Source organism: Ptychodera flava, chromosome 3, assembly GCF_041260155.1.
Source record: "Ptychodera flava strain L36383 chromosome 3, AS_Pfla_20210202, whole genome shotgun sequence".
Lineage (NCBI taxonomy): Eukaryota > Metazoa > Hemichordata > Enteropneusta > Ptychoderidae > Ptychodera > Ptychodera flava.
The window spans coordinates 37,126,694-37,148,170 of record NC_091930.1 but is presented as its reverse complement, the minus strand read 5'-3'; the positions used below and the strand labels follow the sequence as shown (position 1 = coordinate 37,148,170).

General features: G+C 37.1%; 1 protein-coding gene and 1 long non-coding RNA gene across 2 annotated transcripts; one reads left to right on the top strand and one right to left on the bottom strand.

Annotated features, from left to right (window-relative positions):
* Positions 1-2,460: 2,460 nt before the first annotated feature.
* LOC139126426 (uncharacterized) lies at positions 2,461-5,725 on the top strand. The gene is made up of 3 exons (XR_011550569.1): positions 2,461-2,531; positions 4,467-4,629; positions 5,412-5,725. It is a non-coding gene; the product is annotated as an uncharacterized lncRNA (long non-coding RNA).
* Positions 5,726-12,836: 7,111 nt separating this feature from the next.
* On the bottom strand, positions 12,837-16,775 carry LOC139129267 (uncharacterized). Its single transcript, XM_070694909.1, has one exon. It carries the CDS (start codon positions 16,773-16,775, stop codon positions 12,837-12,839), a length of 3,939 nt encoding a protein of 1,312 aa, XP_070551010.1.
* Between the last annotated feature and the right edge of the window lie 4,702 nt (positions 16,776-21,477).

The following is a 21,477-nucleotide window of genomic DNA, read 5'->3' as shown; positions in this document are numbered from 1 at the left end:
CCTTGATACTTTTTTCAAAACGAAGAAAAAAACGATGCAAGGCCCAGCACCTTGTGGGGAACAGCCAAATAGAAAACGGGGTCGGTCGGGGTTTTCTCGTTATATACCTAACCGTATGATGGCGCTCTTGCAAGCACGAGATGGGGTAGCAGATGATGTCAGCGACCGCTTTATAATAAATTGTTAGCACGAAGCCCCTATATATTTAGTCGGCTTCATTGCCTGAATAACCACTGACGTACCTAGACGGCACGCAGGGAAATTCTTTCGCCGAAGCCGTACTTATCACAACGTATTGATTATATCTCTTTCACATACAGATGACTCTGTGTAGAATGAAGTCCTTGTCAGTTCATCATCGATATCAATTTTTGAATAATTTGCTCTTGTGTTTAGTTTTTTTGCAGTAGATGAATCACTCGATTGTTTTCGTTAAACACAAGATGTTCAGCGACTAAGTCGTACTTGAACCCATTGGGATTAGTGATAAACATGACACTATTACGCCATTAAGTCTTGGGTATAAAATCTGAAATTTCTGCAATGTTTTCAAATTTCTTCTTTTCTGTTTTTTCTTCTGAAACCAAATCTCGTCATCGTGAACCCTATGCTTTGCTTTTAATGCTATTATGTTATTATATCACTCGAAATACACGATAGTTTCTGCTATGAAAAGTGTCCCTGAGTCTGTTATTGGACCTTAGAGTTTGTCGACCCGTCAAATAAATAAATAAATAATGAATAAAATACGATATTCCACTTCGAGGTGAAGTGAATTATTCGGCAAATGTTTTGATAGAGCAATGTAAAATATTGAGCAACACAAAGAGCTGCATCGCAGAAATTTTTAAAATGTGCTTCAAATCCAGATTCCATCCTTTCATAAGTTAACACTGATGAGGGATGATTCCGTGCGAACTTTGACTGCCCTCTAAAGTAAAGAATTTTGTACTATGAAAGTTTTATTTTTACTGGTTCATTCTCCCCAGAAAAATCAACACTGTGAGTGGCCCATGATGTAGAAAGCTAAAGACTAACAAGTTATTGATTGAAAGGACGGGTAGCTATTTTCTATCATAAAGACTGTGTATTAGATACTTTTGATGATGAAATTTACTATCTTTCATTTTAACTTCTAATAATCTGCTTTGTATAGGTGTCTTCACTGCGTTGTGAGAAGGACGTTATTCTAACCAGCACATTTTCGCTGTGAGTCTATGTTTCTGTGTGGTTTACGTACCCATTCCATCAGAGCTCGGCATACGAAACTGTATCATTCGTCTCTGACAGTAACATCTGTATTTGTAATGAGCGTAATATGGAACTATACAATGTGACCGTGACAGTGGTATGCGACATGTTCAAGTCCACACTGAGAGAAGGTCTTGGCCTGGGAATATCCGTGATGTGCTGATCGAAACTTATGTTTTAGCAATGTGATTATTTGGAGCGTATGCTGTACTTGGTTGTACTACCGCCCTGGAGTCTTAATTTTCAAGTCATCGTGAGATCTCGCGAGACTTTTTCACTCAGCAATCAGTCGGCTGTCAGTCATGTTCTGCACAATATATTTAACAACTGTCAAACTTAAATCGGATTCTGTGATTTCTGAGCAGTCATCAATTTTAAACACGAGCTTCTTATTCATTAGGACAGAAGTACAAACAACGTGAGATTGGAAATCAAATATTAATATACGGCAATTTCTCTTGTTTATGCACTTGGATTATTCCAGTTGTGCCCATACAACTCCGCAGCAGCAGGATTGTATGCGTCTTTTTTATTCCCGAACTGAGTTTGCTACCCTTTAAACTACATCCTCTCTTCCTCCAAAACCGAGTTTAAACTCTGCCAGATCAGAAGGTGACCTTGGTTTGGAAATTTGATTTAACTGAAAAAAATAAGCAATGTTACGCTTGTAAGGTCGTTGCGTGTGTGTAGTCATGGTGTTTAACTGGCAACGAGTTGAAATTTGGACATGGACTTCTGGGAAGTATCATGTAGTGCATTTTTTTGTGTTTAGATACCGACTCTTGGAAACTTATGGGTTCATTTCACCAAGCCTGGAGAGCACACCGTGTTGCCATGTAGGTGTGTGCACGTGTACGTTTTTGTATGTGTGCATGTATACATGTCTACAAGTGAGAATATTTGAGGGGGATAGACGTACATGTAGTTCAGTATATATTTGTCACCTATATAAATTAAGAAAAAGCGCATGCGCTTTTGTGTACATGAAAGGAAGTAGGACGCTTCACAAATGTCATAATTACACAGTATCTGTTCTGATGATTATTACAAACGTAGCCGAGCAACGTCACTTTTAATGAAAATAGTCAAACGTACAAGGGTCGTTTTTTAATTAAAATGAAATACAAGACCAACTAATGTTGTAACATATGTCGGCATATATTAAGCCTTGGAGTTTAATTAACTACATCATGCCTATATAAGAAAAGACTGGACTTGTCGTACGATACTTTTGACTTTCAGTCTTCCTTGCCGTCTTGCTGTGTAAATTTGCGGAACAGGTAAGAACAAGAATACCTCACTTTTTCGTGTTTCTGTTCTGTCTATATTTGTTTTGTTTTTAAGTAGCCATTTTTTTGCTCCAGCGATTTCGCATTTCCATACGTTTACAGTCGAAAATTTGACAGAGAGCAAACTTTTGCATATCTGAAACCTCGACTTTCAAAACAAGTTGACAAGTTACAAGTAGTTTGGAATTTTACAGATACGATAAAAAGCACCAGGTATGTGCAAAGCAAATGAACTGAGAAATTAGTTATAGTATTTATGAAGTTAAGAAAAGTGTTTCAAAAAGTAATGATGCGATCTACTAGCTGTTGGCGTTAAAGGACAGCATAGCATGGGGAAAAACTACTGACCGTTTAGTTCTCTATCAAACGAAATCCTTAAAATGTCCCTGTTTGAAATATATTTTCAATTATAATTAAAATTTTGGAAGGAAAAAATAAGGGATGGTTATGTACAGTACTCTTCAGGTTATCGATTTGAATTCTACATACTTGCGATATCTGTGATATCAGTCGCTTTTTTGTCGAATTGTCGTTTACAGGCGTGAAAATATGACACACTGATATATATATAATATATATATAAATATATATATATATATATATTATATATATATATATATATATAATATATATATATATATATTAATCCCTTAATTTTTTCTATCCAAAATTTAATGATAATTGAAAATATCTACCAAACTGGGACATTTTAAGGATTTCGTTTTTAAAGTACGGTCAGTAGTTTGTTTTTTCACTCTATGCAGTCAATTAAGGTGAAGTACTACGAATTACGTCAAAATTAGGTTGTGGTGTCATTTTCTTGAAACTTTGCACAAATATTCTTGGAAGTTGTACAAGTGCAAATTTAAAATGGGGGTCACAATGCTCGTTTCCATGGAAACGGATGTTAAAATGGCGTCGTTAGAAATAATAAAAAATGATATAATTCACTTAAACTACAGAAAGCATTATAAACGCTTAGCAAATGAGTTAATTTTAATAAATACCAAAAATTAAGATCCATATCTATCGAATGTATAGTTTTCATGATGTTTGTGAAGAAATTTTAACATAAGTATCGATTACAAAATGACGATATCGAAATTATATCACTACATAATTTTCGAACTTTCTTCCTGTCGCTTTGAATGGTGTCATTTTGACCAAACTTGGCGAATAAAATCCTGACATAATACCATTTAGTTAACACTTTAATAAAAGGGTGTCACCACGCTACTTTTTACAATATCTCCAGGTGAATGGGTAATATGCGCCATGTAAATGGGAGAGAAATGTTAATTTTGCGCTCATATTGAATAAAAACCAGCTTCCTAAGGGGTCAAAATATGACAAGGTTAAAGGTCACATGTATTTCTAAGAGACTGGGTCAAAAAATTAGGTAAAAGCGCAGTTTCAAACAATGACAGGTGATCTTAAATACATGCGCTACAAAATAACCCATTTGCGGCAGGCTGGAGTTAAATCTGCGCAGAAATGTTCTAAAGCGTGTGCGCGTCCGAATTCGTCGCCCTTTACCTTAAGGCCAACAGCTTTTAGATCGCAACATTACATTTTGAAACACTTTTTGTATCATCATAATTCTAGATCTAATTTCTCAGTCAATTTGCGTTAATCCTTCCATTGTATTGTAATCTAGTGTATCAAAGCCAAGGTCAAGTAGCGTTACGAAATGAGCATTGCTAATCTCGGAGAACAATGAAGATAGGGCGAGAAAGGAGCAGACAAACATTTCTGTATTCGTAAAGAGCTTTCTCTCGTTAACTTTCTTCCCATCTGGGATTTTCTGATGTTTTCAATTTTCAGAGTTAATAACTTTTACCACTATATATGACTTCATTGTATCAATCAATCAATCAACCCATTTACGGGTTATTTAGTTATATCCTATGCTATTCATTCTTGCAGGGTGTCTTCTTTATTTGACTTTGCTTAAGCAAGAAGAAAGAAACTGAGAAAAAACATCATGAAGATCAGTTTATTTTTCTTGGTAACATTGTGCGTGGTGTGTTCATTTCTTGCATCTTCCAATGCAGAGGAGCTTCCTTACGGCGCCAACAGACCAGCTGCGGTAAGTATTTGCAGAATTCTTGGCCGAATGAATATCATGATAAAACGCCGTCACGAAGGATGTTGCTTCTTCAGATCCCTTCCTCGATACCTAAAAAGGTTCTCTGTTTGTTAATTTTTCTTTCGCGCTTGAAATAATTCCCCTGGAATACCCACAAATTCTGTCCGCCGCGTTATCATTCACTTTCGTATACAATTACGAGCAGACAGAAAAAGCTCATCACAAATAGTGTATGGCTGTTTTAATAAACATGGTTGACAATAACAGGAGCATGGAGACTTTGAACTTAGCATTCTATGCTCACCGAAATTTTGAATTTGCTTATTTACAATTTATCCCGCTTACAATCAATCTTGGTTATTAACTGTCAAATTCGAACTATCATTTGTGATCAGCTGTCGCCACGATTTGTTTTCATATATGATCATCAATCATAGGTTATGCTTTTCGTGTACGTTAGAGAATAGTCTATATATTATATTTCTGCCTACAGAATTATATTCATTCTTAGCTATTACTTGGACTTTTAGGGAGTTAAGGTGCGGTCCGAAATTAAAGCGCTGTTTGTGACTAAGGTTTATGTAAAGAAAGCGTCCATAACCAAATGATGTTGCAACATTTGAATGCATGACAAATCAACAACGATCCAACAACATGTATGTCTCCCCAACATCATATAACGAAGTCACCCTCTCTTCAATAGTGTGGCATCTTCAGTTTCAAATATAACGCCAGTCTTGATCACAGATGTTGGAGAACTTGACTTGCTTTCAATCTTGCAGTGCATGCTGAACCCGTTCGCCACGTTCTGCGGTAAGAGAGAATCACAAGACCGGATGGAAGTTGCGGCTGACGCTGCTGAAGAAGGTGCAGGCACGGACTGAGAAGAATGGAGATGTGTTCTTTTAATTCCTCGACTGAAAACTTCATCATGAAAGACTGCATGGCGTCATTTGATATGAACGCGGTCTTTACTCGCTTGTAAATTAGCATGCACGTTTTCAAAAGTCATGATCATTGTCAGTTTTAGTTTCATAACATGGTTGGGTGAAGCTGGTTTGAGGAATAAAGATCAGAAATATTGAACTGATAAAAAGTCGATTGTTTTGGGTTTTGACATTCTCGCACACAAATAACACACATGTTCTGGATTTTTAATGTATTGGACATAATTTATGGAGGTTTGATTTTTGTTGTTATTCATAGAACAAAATTGTCCTGTCCGAATTAAACAAAGTCTTAGATAGGGGTTAATACTTCCGTAAATATGACGCTTTGTAAATGTGTAACACAAATTAAGGTATTATATGTGCCTCGAAATTGAAAAGCTAAAACGTTTGCTCAAACTTTCCTCAAGGAATCTTTCAATCATTCTCTTTCAAGATCAAGAATAAAAGTCGGGGGTCACCATGCAAAGCATTGTACTGGAGAAACGAATTACCAAATGTTTACCGATGTTTGAAATTCCAAATAGCCGCAATCCCTTAGTTAACTCTATGGAGAAAAATAAATATTTTCGATTTTCGAAAATTTTTTGCTACGTCAAGCCCCTACAAGTGGTAGATCAGCAGAAAAGAATTTTAAAATTTGAGAGTCCAAATATCTGTCCCCGAGGCGCATTCTACCTTAAGACAGTACTGTTGAAAGCAGAGAAAGTAAGCAACACGTGCATTAGTCGCTGTCACACTCAAGTAATCAACGCTTTTAAGTGAGTGACCAGCTACTCTTTGATCAGATGAAAGGGAAACGCCGATGAATAGATTGTTGTAGAGAGATATTGTTCAGGAGGTTTGCACTCTGCACTATGTAGATGATCATCAAGGACTCTCCAAAGAATTAGGACAGTATCAAACTGTCACCTTTGTAAGATTTGCTGTGCCGCTACTCTGTAAATTTTAACTCCGCTTCTATCAATAGATGCTCTGTTTTATGCCGCTCCCGTGTTTTTCTAAAATATTATTAAATAAGGCGTTGTTTCAGTACGCGATAGCGTAAAATGTGACAAACAAGAAGATATATTAACTGGACTCCTACCACTACGTTGATATATTAGCTGAACCCCATCACTTCTTTGATATATTAGCTGAACCCCATCACTTCTTTGATATATTAACTGAACCCCTATCACTACGTTTTATGAACTGTTTTATTAAAATTGAATGCGTAGCTGTCCATCCATTCGATCGTACGATAACCGGAAAACCTCGTTCTGAGTTAGGTGATATGTTTTTTGATATTTTGATTGTGATATCTAATTATGCAAACTCCAGACCGTATCAATGCTCGCTACTTTGTGGAAAACAGTGTCTTCTAAGCTTATATGCAATTTGTACTTTTACGACTAAGGGTGTGAATATCATCAAAGACGGTTAATGGGATTCATGCAAGCAACGCATTGCTTTGGACGTTAAACTTACCTAATGCGTCTGGGAAAAGATATTCGACCTCTCAAACTTTTACAGTTCTTTTGTGAACTACCACTTGTTGGAGTCATTTTAAAGTTCTTGAAGTAAGAAAATTTACATGTCTTAATTTTCGAAAATTTTATTTGCCTACAGAGTTAATGCAGGGAAGGAGGCCATTTGAAATTTCAAATAATATTCGATATGCCTTCGTGTCCAATTTTGTGTGGTCACACCTGATTTGCATTCTGGATTTGGTGAGAGAATAGTTGAAAGTTTCATTGAGGAATGTTTGAGCAAAAGTGTAAGTCGTTTCCTTTCGAGGTGCATACTACCTTAAGTTGACAACGACCGTGCCTTTACGAAGGATATCAAAAGCATGACGACCCAGCTGCACAAGCTTTAAGAAGTTGACAAAAGAAGTTGGCCATGTTGACTTACCTACACTTGATCATTACGTGTTATGTATTCTGACCGTACAAAATAGTTCTGCATTTCATGTTCGTATTTACATGGCGGATCGATAATTGTAACACTGAACAGCAAACAAGGGACCACAGTGACAACAATATCAATAATAACCTACGTGGACACAAGTTTACTGCACTGTATCGTACATGGATGATCCCGTGTTCTCGATTTGTCCTTGCACAGTTTGTAGTACACGGATTTCAGAGTTCTTTTAAGCCACAAAGCGACGTGATGATGACGACGTCGACGATGGCGATAATGATGGCGATCCAATTGCGCATTTACACATTCCCTTTAATTATTGTCAGCCAAGATGCATTCTTATCGAGGGGTGTTAGACTTTCGACGTCCTACAGTTGCAATGTGACAGTTATGGTATTCGGACACAGCAAAACAATACGCAATGATAACAGTGACAGGCTAAATATGAAAACATATATTAATAAATGATGAAGTTGCATTAAGGCAGTTCGCGCCTCGCAAATGAAAGACTTAAACCTTTGCCTCAAACTTTAATCATCAAACTTTAAACCAGTTTCTTTCACAATCAAGAATTATAAAAATCAGGGTTCACCGTGCAAATTTTGGTTCTGGAGAATCGATATTTGAAATTCAAAATGGCCGTCGACCCGTGTTATCTGTGCGGGAGAAGATAACATTCTGTATTTTCACTAAACCGGTGAAAGCTCTTTTTACTGCATAAGCTCCAAAAGGAGTCCCCCACAAGAGGTGTGCAAAACGAATATTGTAAACGTTGAAGAGTCTGAATATCTATTCCCGAGGCACAGTCTACTAGTACTTCAAGGACGAAGGCATGTATTTCTTGTTTGTACAGTACGACGTAATTGTAAAAAAATGTGAGATTAAGAAAGCATTGGTTTTATTAAATAACGAAGCGAGGATTAATAGTAGCGTATTATACACCTGATGTTAATGCAGCCTTACTCAAGTAAGTAGCTAGCCTACCATGCGGCCAAATTAAAGACACTTTAATTTAAAGTGATTTAAACTATTCTTTAATCGGTGGCAACTAGTGATGCCTACAGCCTGAAACCATGCTAGGTCGTCTTTTGAGTACAGACAATTATAGGTATCGATTCTTGGATCTTATCAAGGGTTTAAAATCTACAAGAACTTCCTTCAAAAAAGCGTTTTTAATAATTCGCCGAACTCAAAAAAGATCGACCAACCATACGATGTATGTTTCACTAAACTGAAAACTAAATAGGAGCTTACATCGGACACATGGCCAGAAACGATACAATTGCATGTATGTATTGTATATACGCGCACGATAGCGTGTAGTTACACTCATGCAGCAACTAAAACTTGAACATAATAATGAAATTATACTTATCATGGGAAATTATTTGTATGGGATCCAAAGTGCGTGAAAGGTAAGCTTCATAGGACAAACCCTGTGTTGCAGGTCTCTCATGTGATTACAGAATCCTATACAGATTCATTTGTACCAAATAGTTTGAATTATTAACACCCGTCTGAACACAACATTCGAATGAATTCTTCGAAGGGTAGCAAGAAATGATATAATTGAAGCTTTGAGTCTGTATAGGAACGGGTGCAGAAAGAGCAGAATTTGCATATCTGACATCCATGGGGAGTACACAGTGTGTCGTTTATGTACCCTAGACGATATCCTCGCCCGAGAAATCTTACCGGAGGAATTTCCCAAACATTAACGCTACCTTCCTGAATCAGTTAAAAAAGAAATGTTTTTTGTATATTTTAGGGGTCTTATAAGCCATGCAATTGAAAAGTGACATCTTATACTTTCTTCGGTTTTAGAATTAAAGTTTTAAGTGATAATGACAAACAAACCCGGCAGCTAGAACGGGGGTTTACATGTAAGTCACCTAAATTTCCAGACTCCAGATGAAGGAAAGGTTTATAACTTCATCTGAACATTAACTGTCAATTTTGAAGTATTTATATGGTATGAAAAAACATGTGTTGCAATCATGATGGAGTGTAATAAAACGCGTATACCTTGCCCTTCTGAGGTTTTCAGCCGAGAGAGGTGTACTGGGGTGCTTACCAATCACAATAGGCCAGCGACATTTTTGTTTATTGCATTTCACCAGTAACATTCATCTACACATTGCGCTAATGTGCGTTCCACCAATCATAAACCGACCTGGAGTTTCCCACGTGGTTTCTCAGTTTGAGAGAAAAAACTGGAGTTTCTTTTATGTCAGTCTTCTCTAGTGGCCAGCACTGCATCAGACTGTTTATTGAAGACTGGTTGTTGTACTTTGCAGAATAAAGCCAACATGAAGCCAATATGGCATTACACGTTTCCTTTGGAAGGTAAACCAGCCTTGACATTGGAATATCTGCAATGATGATTTTTAGCACGTTAATCTTATATGTGTCGGCAATTAGACAGGGTCGATTCCGCCGGTTCGTAAAATGTAGTTAATGACAAATAGATTGAAATCTTTGATTTCGTTTTTCTGAAATCCATACACAATTTCCCGACAGTCACCTAGAATCGAAGGTGTAAAATGTCCACTTCTCTGTTCAACAACATGCCATGGGCATCCGACATCCACCCTGTAGAGGGCGCTCTTTTCATTTCGGAATGGTTAGTCATTTTGTATACTCGAGAAAGATTTCATTTTTGTCATCCTTACTGCACAATGCATATACAACAGAGAGAGTATCTTGTCGTAATATTTGCTTTGGCAAAAATCACACCATTATGATTGAGGGAGCCATACAAAACCAAAATGCATCTTCGATTCAAAAATGACATATCCAAAGCACACATGCTCATACTTTGTGTTTTCATCACACAAACACATGTCCATGTTGCACATAATTTTCGTCTCAACCCAGTGACAATGTTTCGGGCCAATAAAGACATCTTGCTAAATTTTCAGAATCTTTCTTCGGAGAGTCTTTCTTTTCTCCCGTTTCTCCTCTAATCCGAACCACACCGATTTTACAGCACTTCAGGATGGAGGCCGCAGGAGGCGTGGGGGTTATTGAGAATAATGTTTTTGAGGCTGAATAAACGTATTTTTTCGATTAAAATCTTCCAGTGAAATGGACAGCATTGATTTGGTTTTATCGCCAACCAGGATAATTCTTTAGTGGCGGGTGATTGATCAAACTGATATAATGGCTCATGCAAGGTCGCCCAGTCGATCTCTGAAGTCAAGAGTTTCGCAATTGCGGTAGTATCTCGCACTGTGCAAATTGGAAGCAGTCTCATATCGTCTCACGTGACACTGTACGAGGCTATGCGTAAACGTATACTTTAATTTAATAGTTTTAACATCGTAACCGGCAAATGAGGGCTGATTGATTCATCAGACTGGTTTCTCGTTACTACCACTAGAAGTTCAGTCGGTCATTACAGTCGGTCGTTCTCAGTGCTGGCAGTAAAAACCTGTCGGCCGTTTTAGACTGCACAAATTAATCAGCGCAAGACTGTTTTGTTGGGATCGGAAAGGTATCACATGACAAGACTTGCAACCTGGCAGTCATGAAGAAAGACCTTCGCCGACACAGTACGAATGCTTCAGAAACTGACTCCAAACGTCTAGTGAGCAAAGAATTCGGTACAAGCATATAATGTCGACCGTAGTCCTGCTCGCTTTCAAGTTTAGCATCTGCTGAAAAATACCTAAATTTTAGTTTACCAAGCTAAACAATTTGTGCTGAGTTAATAATATCATTGTTGGCACTGCAGATTACAGCATCGTTTCACATTCGTGACATTTTCAACCCAGCTGCAATAGACTCCTATGAAGTTGTCTCTGCCCACTGTCTACCGATGATAACATACTTATGATATAAGTTGGCGGTTGTGTCTGCTGGGGTAATTTTGATGTAATGACGATGCAGACCAACAGCTATTCCAGAATAATGCATAATACTCCAAAGGAAAATTACAAGAAACATACATTGAAACCATGCATTCCTGAAGAAGATGCTATTCCGCTCGGCTATATAAAATATACTTGAGTAAGTTGCACCCTCTATATGTTTTTATGATTATAGACCGTATATATAAAGCTAATCCGATTCGACGTTACTTTGATCCAACGTTTCTCATATGGCTGAACCCCGTTCAGCGTAGTATATAAACCGTTTCAGACACAAGTCATCGTTGATGACACAGTCCCCACTTATTCATGGGTACTTTGATGACCAGTCCTCAGAGAGGATAGAGTCCTGTTCAAAAAATGGGTCTATATATGATTAAAAATTCTGCATTACAGATGGGGCTTTATGGCAAAGAATGAGTTTGTAGTACAGTAAATAATGGTGCAACTGTTGAATTGAACAAGTGTTCCAGGCAATTTATCAAAGTGTAATGTGTTTGTCTGGATGTTGTTTCTTTGCCAGTTTCAGTACAGTGGCGTGTCGTGTAATTGGATCTATATCTGAAGGGGTGAAGTGCAAGGCATGGTCAAAATGTGATAAGTATAAGGACTACTGGTAGACCGATGCAACATAAACGTTGCTGAATAAGTCACAATATGTACCCTGTTACAGACTGTAGATCTAGACAGTGGTGAAAGTCTATGGACATGACATTAGACTTACCATTGAACTTGATGTCCATACAATATCAGGGGATGATGTGTAGTCAGAAAGGAGGAAGTATTTGTTTCCATGGATGGTCATCAAGTTGGCTGCCTGATCTTCACGCTGGCAGTTCAAAGACTGAATCCTGCCAGCTGTTATTGGGAGACCACTTTCCCAATAATTGGAGGACCCCATTTTCGGGGGTCCATTATTGGAATCTGTCTGAGAGCACTGGTGTTATTCTGGTTTTAAGAGATCGAGTGTTGGTGTTCTGGATATTAATGTTGAATTGCCCCTGGAAGGAGTTTTAACGGGTCAGATGTTCGAGTAATAGAGCAAAACCAGTTGGAGGTAAATTTGTGTGCATTTGTAATGTTCTGTACGCAAGTTTATGTAAGCTTTGAAGGGTTTAAAGCCAGGATTAAATTTAAAAATATCAGTATGCAAATTTCTTAAATGGATTGTTTTGATTGGCGAAATCTAAGTTATGTGTATACTTGTCAGTCAGTGAAAATATTTTACCTTTTCATCTTGCCACCCCATTAATTTTCATCTCTAGACATCGAACTTTGCCGTAGAAAATTAAGTCATTGTCAATGACATAGTCCCTACTTGGTTATTGAATGTTGAAACTATTGACAGCAGTGATACATGTACGGTAGGTGAAGTGACATTGGTCAACCAATACTGTGGCCTGCTTTGTCTGTGTTGGGTATGTTTCTTTGATATTTGTGTTGTGATTTGATATTTTCAGTCTGTAAAGCAGCACCATATTCAGTTGTGTAAATATGTAATGACAAAGTGATGATCTGTAAAGTAGACAGGGTATGAAAAGTGACTAGTATTATTATGATTTGTAATAACAAGGTCTAGAATTCCTGCTAGGTTGTGTGTAGATTCTGTAATGAGCTGATGTAAATTGTTGTCATGTATGAGCTCTGTCAATTTTTCATTGGGGTTATTCAGGTCAATGTTAAAGTCACCAGTAACAATAATTGTGTCGCAGTTGTTGTGTTTCATAATGGTTGTACATTCATTGAGCAACTGTGCAAGGTTTTCCTTTACTACCATCCATGGTCTGTTTGGTGGAATGTACAGACAAACAATCAATGTTTTATCTGTTATAATAGCAACAGTTTCAATAAGACCAGCAAATGTGAAATTTTGTTTCACTGGTTTGGCACTGTAGATTGCACAACCATGCTGTGATGGGACTGAAAAGACTGTCATTTTGGGTAGTCTGTAAGGACAAGGATCTGTTACGTGTGTTTCAGTGAGACAAATTATGTCCAGATGTTGGGTGAATGGATGTGTTTTCAAGTCTAAATGATGGGATTTCAAGGATCTAATGTTTATAAGGCCAATAGCTAGGTAGTGTTGATTTGGAAATTCTATTTCAATTGGCCATTTATACTTCAGTTGCATGGTCTGCTGTAATCTTTCCATCTCTGACAAAGCAGACTTGTTTACTTTGATCTTGGTTTCATCAAATCCTATCAGTTGTAACCCTGATCTTGATTTAACACGACTGAACATTGTATACATTTGCCCTGGTTTGGGGGAACATGTGGAATTCATATTGCCAATCATGTATTCATATGTACTTCCTTGAGCTTTATGTATAGTCATTCCCCATGCAAGCGTGCCTGGATATTGAGTTCTTTCAACTTTGATTGAACGAGCTTTTTCCGAGTATGAAAATGTGTCAGTCACAGCAGTGATAGGTACAGAGTCAGGGTATTTGCTTTGTTTTTTAGCTTCTTTGCCTGTGGCATTTGAGTCAAATTTCACATAAATTATTCCTTTCATTGGATTACGTTGGCCAATTTCTATATGAGTAATTTCACCAGTAGCTCCATTGACAAGGCCATCTGACAGGTCTGTGTTTTTTGTATGCATATATCTGGCACCTACAGCAATTTTTATTTCATCTCGTAGACCAGCTGTCTCATGCGGACTTTTAGAAGTGACAATGACCTTTGCTCTTGATGTATGCAAGTCCTTTGTGGTGTCTTCTGCTGGAATTGTCAGCACTGTTAAACAAAGACTTTTCAGTTGTTTGTCATTATATTCCTCTACTTCTCTATTTGTTAAAAATAAAGAAACACAGTTCGCTGGGAGATGAGAGTTACTTTCAAGACTTTTTAATTGCTCAATATCAGTTTTAGTGTGTTGACCTAATCGTAGTCTGGATAGCATATTTGCAAATTCTGGATCACTTTGCTGTCTCACAATTTCATGTAATTCATGTACTTTGAAGAGTCTCTGCCATAGAGATCCTGCCAAAATGCTGAGGTCCTTTTTGTTTGATATCTGAAATACTGGCCTATCACCAACTGGGTTTAACTGTAATAAGTCACCAACAGCCAGTATAGAAACACCACCAAATGGACTGTTGTTTTCAAAAATGTCTTGTAATATCAAATTAAGTGTTGATAATGTTTGGGCACCAACCATTGATATTTCATCAATTATTATTATCTTCAATGCTGCATATTTGGCTCTTAATGAGTTCAAAATTTGGGCGGCTGGTTTATGATATTCACTTGATTCACCATGTTTTTTGCAAGGGATATGAAATGCACTGTGTAGAGTTGTTCCACCAATGTTCACAGCTGCTTTACCTGTAGATGCTGTCAAAATTATAGTAGGTGTGTCTGGACTTTCACCCTCACGACGTAGCTGGCGAATCGTACTTTGGAAAATGGCATGAACTGCATGGCTTTTACCTACTCCTGCTCCACCAGTAAGGAAGACATAAAAGGGATCAGGTAGTGAATTGCCTAGGATTCTTGATATTCTATATGAAGTGCACCATGAAAAGATGAAATCATGTATCCTTCTCTGTTGGTCATTTAGACTTTGCACTATCTTGTAATATTTTACATCAGCTAGTATCTTTGCCTGTAATGTCAGTGAACGTTTAGAATTCATTGAAGTGGGAACATTGATTGGGTCAACAGAAACTTGGTCTTCATCAAGGTTTGATGGGTCTAATAAGTCATACTGTGCATCATCAGATATCTGTCTGTCTCTACATTGTTCAGCCTCTGGTGGTGCTACTGAATCCCATAGTTCTTCATCAATGTCATCAGGATCTGGTGCATTTTCATATGCATCTTGAACCTCATCATTACATGGTTCAAATTTCTTTATTGTATCCCGGATAGCGTCATGCACTTGTAGAAACTTTGCTTCATAGCTGTTGTTAAGTTTAAGTTGTGATTCCTTTCGCCAAGGAAGGTACAAGATAAGTAATCTATGGTAATATTTTTCTGAATCCTTTTGCTTTGAGACATAATAGTATCGAATTACAATTTCCTTTTGTCGTTTATATATCCATCCAAGCCCTTGCAGGAGCTGCAACTTTGTACTTAATTTAGGCTTTGTGTTTTGTGCACTTTGTGCATCATCATGGTGGTCAAAAGTGGTATCTACAGAATCATCAAAATCAGACTTTTGTCCATATGATGTACTGTACATTGATGCAAACTCAGCCAGAGACAGGTCATCCAACTGGTATGGCCTGGCTGCGTATTTATCTAGAATGCTTGGTACATAGACACTTTCATTATCATCATCCATTTCATCAAGTTCTGACACACTCTTTAACATTCTTGTTCTTTCTGCTTCATATCCTGTTGGTACATATTGAACTGTTGTGTTCGTCTGTCTCAGTGGTAAACCTACCAACCTTGCTATTGCTTCATGTTGTGACACTTCTCGACACCGTAAAAAAGTATTGCCAATACATTTCAGTTTGTCTGTTGTAGTGTTTGCTTCTTTGACTGCATTTCTCATAAGCTCTGACATTTCCCTTTCTGGTTTACACATGTATGAAGTAATGTATGCAATGCAGGCCCAAACATCAGTTATGTACTGTATATCCATGTTGGCTCGTAGAGCCTTGAGTATGTATGGATTGTATGGATTGATACTGGTCTCTGATGGCTTTCGTTTCAAAACGACTGATGTGCGTTTTAGTGACAAAGTCAATGCTGAATGATAGTCTGTTTCAGAAACATTTGCCTCTTTGAGCAACTCACTCAAAGTAATCTCTGGTTGACTTTTTTCTAAAGTTTTCATAACTTTAGTCATAATCTGTTTAGCTTCTGAAATTGCTTCCTTTGATGTGTCTTTTCTAGCAATAAGAGTTTCTGATGATGGTGGTTTTTTAAAGTGGAATCTACATTCTAGGCCTTTTCTCTTTTTACAAGTTCTGGTATGATGGTGTGTTTGACGTGATATGACTAGGTCATGAAGTACTGGATCAGTGTCTTTGTCAGGAATAGCACATGAAATATATTTGTCTATAAATGATATGACATCTTCATCGGTATTTTTATCCAGGATTGGTGCATTTAGGACATGAACAGCAGCATGGAAATGCTCAGTGCCTCTACTTTGCATTTCTTTTCTGATATCATAATTGAGAATTTGACCAATGGGATGTATACCACTTAAGATAATATTTCTCCATACCTTTCCAAATATATAATCAATATGTCTAGCTGCTGTGACAGGATTTCTGGCTATCCAATTGCGTTTTGTCTGCCAGTTCATTTGCTCTATCTCCTCTAATGTAAAGTGCTCACCATACTGTATTGCAATTACTTGTACCAATTCAGGCCAATGGAAGTCAGCAGCACTGCCAGACAAGAAAAACGTGTATGGTCCAAACTGTCTTATCTTTGCAATCATGTCTTGTTGCATCTCTTTCCAATATTGGGGTGTGCCACGGATTTTTTTAAACGATGCAAATAATTCATCATTTTTCAACATTAATCTAACATTGTCAGGATTCTTCAACTTTGCAACATTTAAATCCCCATTCTTGTCTTTTTGAGTTGCATAGTGATGCTATTCTTTACATCAACCATTTCTGCCCAGTGTAAACACTGAAAAGTATATTCAGTACTTTCTGCAAATCGTGTGTCACTTGAAAGTAACCTTGCATTAATGTACTTTTTAACTGTCAGTCTTACTTGTCTTTCTTCAGTGAATGTGTTAGTTCCTGATGGAAACAGTGTTGGAAATGTCATTGCTTCCCAGTCTTTTTCATAAAAGACATGTGTTGGTCTTTGTCCTTCCCCAGGTGCAAGGTGTAATATTTGATTTGTTTTGACATTTGGACCCTCCTTTGGGTAAAGACATGTTGATGAATTAATAGTTTTCTGTAAACTAAGTTCCATTTTCACATGCTCAGGATTATCATCATCAACTTCCTCTTCTGAATCTACTATAATATCAGCATCATGGTCTTGTGGTTTAGATAACTGCTGTGGTTGAATATTTATACTCCTTGCATTTGCTTTTATTTTATCATCAGTGTTACTTGGCTTACATGTCATACTTGTCAATTCAGCTTCAGTGGTTGCTTTCCACAATTCTGGATTTTCCAATTGACTGTTATCAGTCCATTGAGTGTTTGTAGTCACATTTTTATACAATGGATTATTCTTTTTCAAGTATTCTAAAGCTTCATTTACATTGTGAGGATGTATATATTGTTTTTTAACGGAATATTTATCTGATAACCGTCGTTTTAAGCTTAAAGCTATTATTTGGGATTCTGATGTCTGTCTCGGCAAAGTTGTAGCAGTTTTCTGTATGTTAGATGGTACAAGTAGAACTTGACCACGGAGACCGTGTTGACCACCGGCAGGCAAAGCAACAATTTTCATGAATGGTATAATTCTGGTAATCAACTGGCTCTCTAACTGACAAAGAGATGATAACTGTTTCGGTATTGGCTCAACTTCAAGGTTGTTTGCAACAGCCTGTGCAGGCATACGATTTGATTGTAGAGACCGATGGCATGTTTTACAAAGCCACAGACTTCCTTCTGATTTATGGTCTTGTACACATTGATGTACTACATCTGTATCTGTTTGTGAATAATTCTCTACCTTATAACAAATTACTGCAGACTTATACATGAACCTATTGCAACAATTGCATGAGTATGTTGGGCCTGATCTTATAGCTTGGAAAAATTCATCTAAAATAATTTCAAATGCGGGATGACAAGTTGATGCATTGGACTGAAAGTCAAGTACTGATTTCTGTCTTTCATTATTACACATAAATCTCCTTAGTTTCTTTCTCGCCTTGTCACATTCCTGTTCTAAATGCTTTTGGTTTTCTGTTCTATTGCTTCTCTCAGTTCTCATTCTAACTTTGTTTTTCTGATTATCTTTCTCCTTGGCCAGTTCTGTTCTATTAATTCTTTCAGCCCTCATTCTAACTTTGTTTTGTTGTTTATCTATCTCCTTGGCAAGTTCTGTTCTATTAATTCTTGCACTCCTCTTTCTAACTTTGTTTTGTTGTTTATCTTTCTCCTTGGCAAGTTCTGTTCTATTAATTCTTTCAGTCCTCATTCTAACTTTGTTTTGTTGTTATCTTTCTTTGGCAAGTTCTGTTCTATTAATTCTTTCAGTCCTCATTCTAACTTTGTTTTGTTGTTTATCTTTCTCTTTGGCAAGTTCTGTTCTATTAATTCTTTCAGTCCTCATTCTAACTTTGTTTTGTTGTTTATCTTTCTCCTTGGCAAGTTCTGTTCTATTAATTCTTTCAGTTCTCTTTCTAACTTTGTTTTGTTGTTTATCTTTCTCCTTGGCAAGTTCTGTTTTATTAATTCTTTCAGTTCTCTTTCTAACTTTGTTTTGTTGTTTATCTATCTCCTTGGCAAGTTCTGTTCTATTGCTTCTTTCAGTTCTCATTCTAACTTTGTTTTGTTGTTTATCTATCTCCTTGGCAAGTTCTGTTCTATTAATTCTTGCACTCCTCATTCTAACTTTGTTTTGTTGTTTATCTTTCTCCTTGGCATGTTCTGTTCTATTAATTCTTTCAGTTCTCTTTCTAACTGTGTTTTGTTGTTTATCTATCTCCTTGGCAAGTTCTGTTCTATTAATTCTTGCACTCCTCTTTCTAACTTTGTTTTGTTGTTTATCTTTCTCCTTGGCAAGTTCTGTTTTGTTTCTTCGCTCTTTATATTTTCTAAGTCTGTCCATTTGCTTTTCTTTACCTGCTTCTTTTCTGAATTTTCTGTCCTTCAACTTTCTGATTCTATCCTGTTCTTTGGTGTTCTCTCTGTCTAATTCTGATCTGCCTTGTCTGATGACACTCATCCTTGTCCTTGCATTCTGTTTTCTTAACTGCTGCTTTTCCCTTTTCGATAGTTTTCTTTGGGTAGATGTTGTCTTGTGACTTAGCATATGTTGATCTTGGAGCGCTTTTTGTGATGTAAAGTAGTTTTGAAGGGTGTTTGATTTATCATCTCTGATCTGTGTGACAACTTGGTAATGGTTGGCATTGCAGTGTTGCAAATAGATTGAGTTTTTCTCAACACCAATATGAGGGTCAACCATTTGGCCAGAATACTTCAGCCAGCGTTTGTCAATCATGTATGTGTAAATGTTTGTATTCAGAAAATGGGATGTGGCAACAATTTCTACTTCACTAGCATATTTGCCAAGCTTGGCCATCTCACTTTGTAGCAAATATTGTTCAATAGTTTGTCCTTGAGTTCGTAGTATCTTTTCAAATTTGAATTTATTCCCTTTCAAATGTTCAACTATCTTTAATCTTATCAGACCATGATATTTTTCATTTCCAGCAACTAAATATGAGATAGCTCTGAAAAAGCAATTACCATCACCAATCAGATCTTTTGTCAATGGAACTCCCAGTGGTAAACCATGGCCTTGAAAATGGACAGCATACTTGGGTGGAGTGATCTGAAGTAATGCTGCTTTTGCAGTTTGCCATGTGAAATCAGTTGGGTTGTATGTGTATTTTGATGTTACAGTTTCAGAAGTGATACAGCAATTGTCATCATCAGTTACTGAGGTAGTGATCCTTGTTGGACTTTCTACTTTTGGGGTTGAAATTTGACAGGTTTTTATGAATTTTGTAGGTTCTCTCTCTTCTAGAGTACTCTTACGCTTATTGGTTTTCAAATCATGTGAGTTGATATGAGATTGGAATGCTGAAGTATTAATACTACATTCATCAGGCAAGTCATAGAAATTGTGACATGTGTTTTGTGTGTAGAGTAATACTGGGGTGATTTCAAATTGTACAGTTTTAAGGGGCTTTTCTGTCAATGTACAAACTAAATGTCGTAAATGTTTACAAAGGTCAGCAATTGAATCAACAGTAACTAAAACTGCATGGCCATCAGAATGTGCGTACCCTTCATCATTTCTACTGTGAGAATCATACACATGGAATTGACCATTCATTTTAAATAACGCCATCCCATATTGCTCAATAATCAGAATTGCTTGTGAAGAAATTTCAAAGGCAGTCTGGAGTGCATGGTCTAATTTGTGCACAATGTTATCAGGGCTGACAGTATCACCAAGGTATCCAAACAGGGAAAAGCATGGATTACAGTAAAATATTGACATTTAAGTCTGAAGTTAACATTCAAATCTGTTACCTGTAAATACGGGCATGAATCTTTACTGTTTCTGTTTGGGTATACTTTATCATACAATGCTTTGCCCATATCAAGGATTGAATCAATAACTGCATTGTTCCAGTCTGGCATTCCAAGAATCTGAGAGTACGCCAATGCTACCAGACTGTTAGTCATACATGTGCTGGTGCCAGTTGCACTCAATAAATACTTTAAGGAACCTTGATGGAAATTACCTGTAATTACCCTCTTGGTAGGATATGAAAATACTGTGGTTGGAAAGACAGGACCTGGATTTGTTTCAATGTCACCACCTAACATCAGAAGCTGCTTCATATAATGGTTACATAAATAAATTTGAATGATCCAGCTCAGAGAAAGTACATGAATCTGGCCATTTTGAATTCCTGTTTGAAGTGTACACAATGGAAACCACCTATTGCAAGTCGGTACTGTTGCAGAGAGATGTCCATAATCCTTGGTTTATTTGACTCACAAAATGAGAGATCCCTTTGAAGTTTGGTGCTGCAAGTATCACACAAAATGTTTGAGTATTTGAGGTGGTTAGAATAGGAAGTGTTCAATAGTGTAACAGGTTTATGAATCTACAAAATCAGAAAAGGTTTGTTTAGCAAAGTATCTTTTAAATATACTTTGGAAACTAAATTGTTTCAAAACCAGTAGCTTTTGTTTCAAATTAGTACAATTTCGTGTAATTTCAAGGGGCAATATTCTGGTACCAATAGTTCGTTATTGTAGAAGTCCACTGATTAGTATGCCGTTTAATTACAGTATATCAGTTATGTTCAAGTTCTGTAAATAGGTATTGTCTTTGTGATTCTTGTGTAAGCTTCTGTATTGAATATTCCTGTAAGTATTCCGTATTTTGATTCTATAATGGCCTATGTTCAGGCCAGCAGCTAGGATGGTTATGCGTTCCAACCTCTGCTAAATTCCCAAACACACTTCGATTCGGAGTACTCCGCACGA

Excerpts from the sequence above, each read along its gene's own strand:
- LOC139129267 (XM_070694909.1), bottom strand. The coding sequence starts at position 16,775 with ATGCAACAAGACATGATTGCAAAGATAAGACAGTTTGGACCATACACG.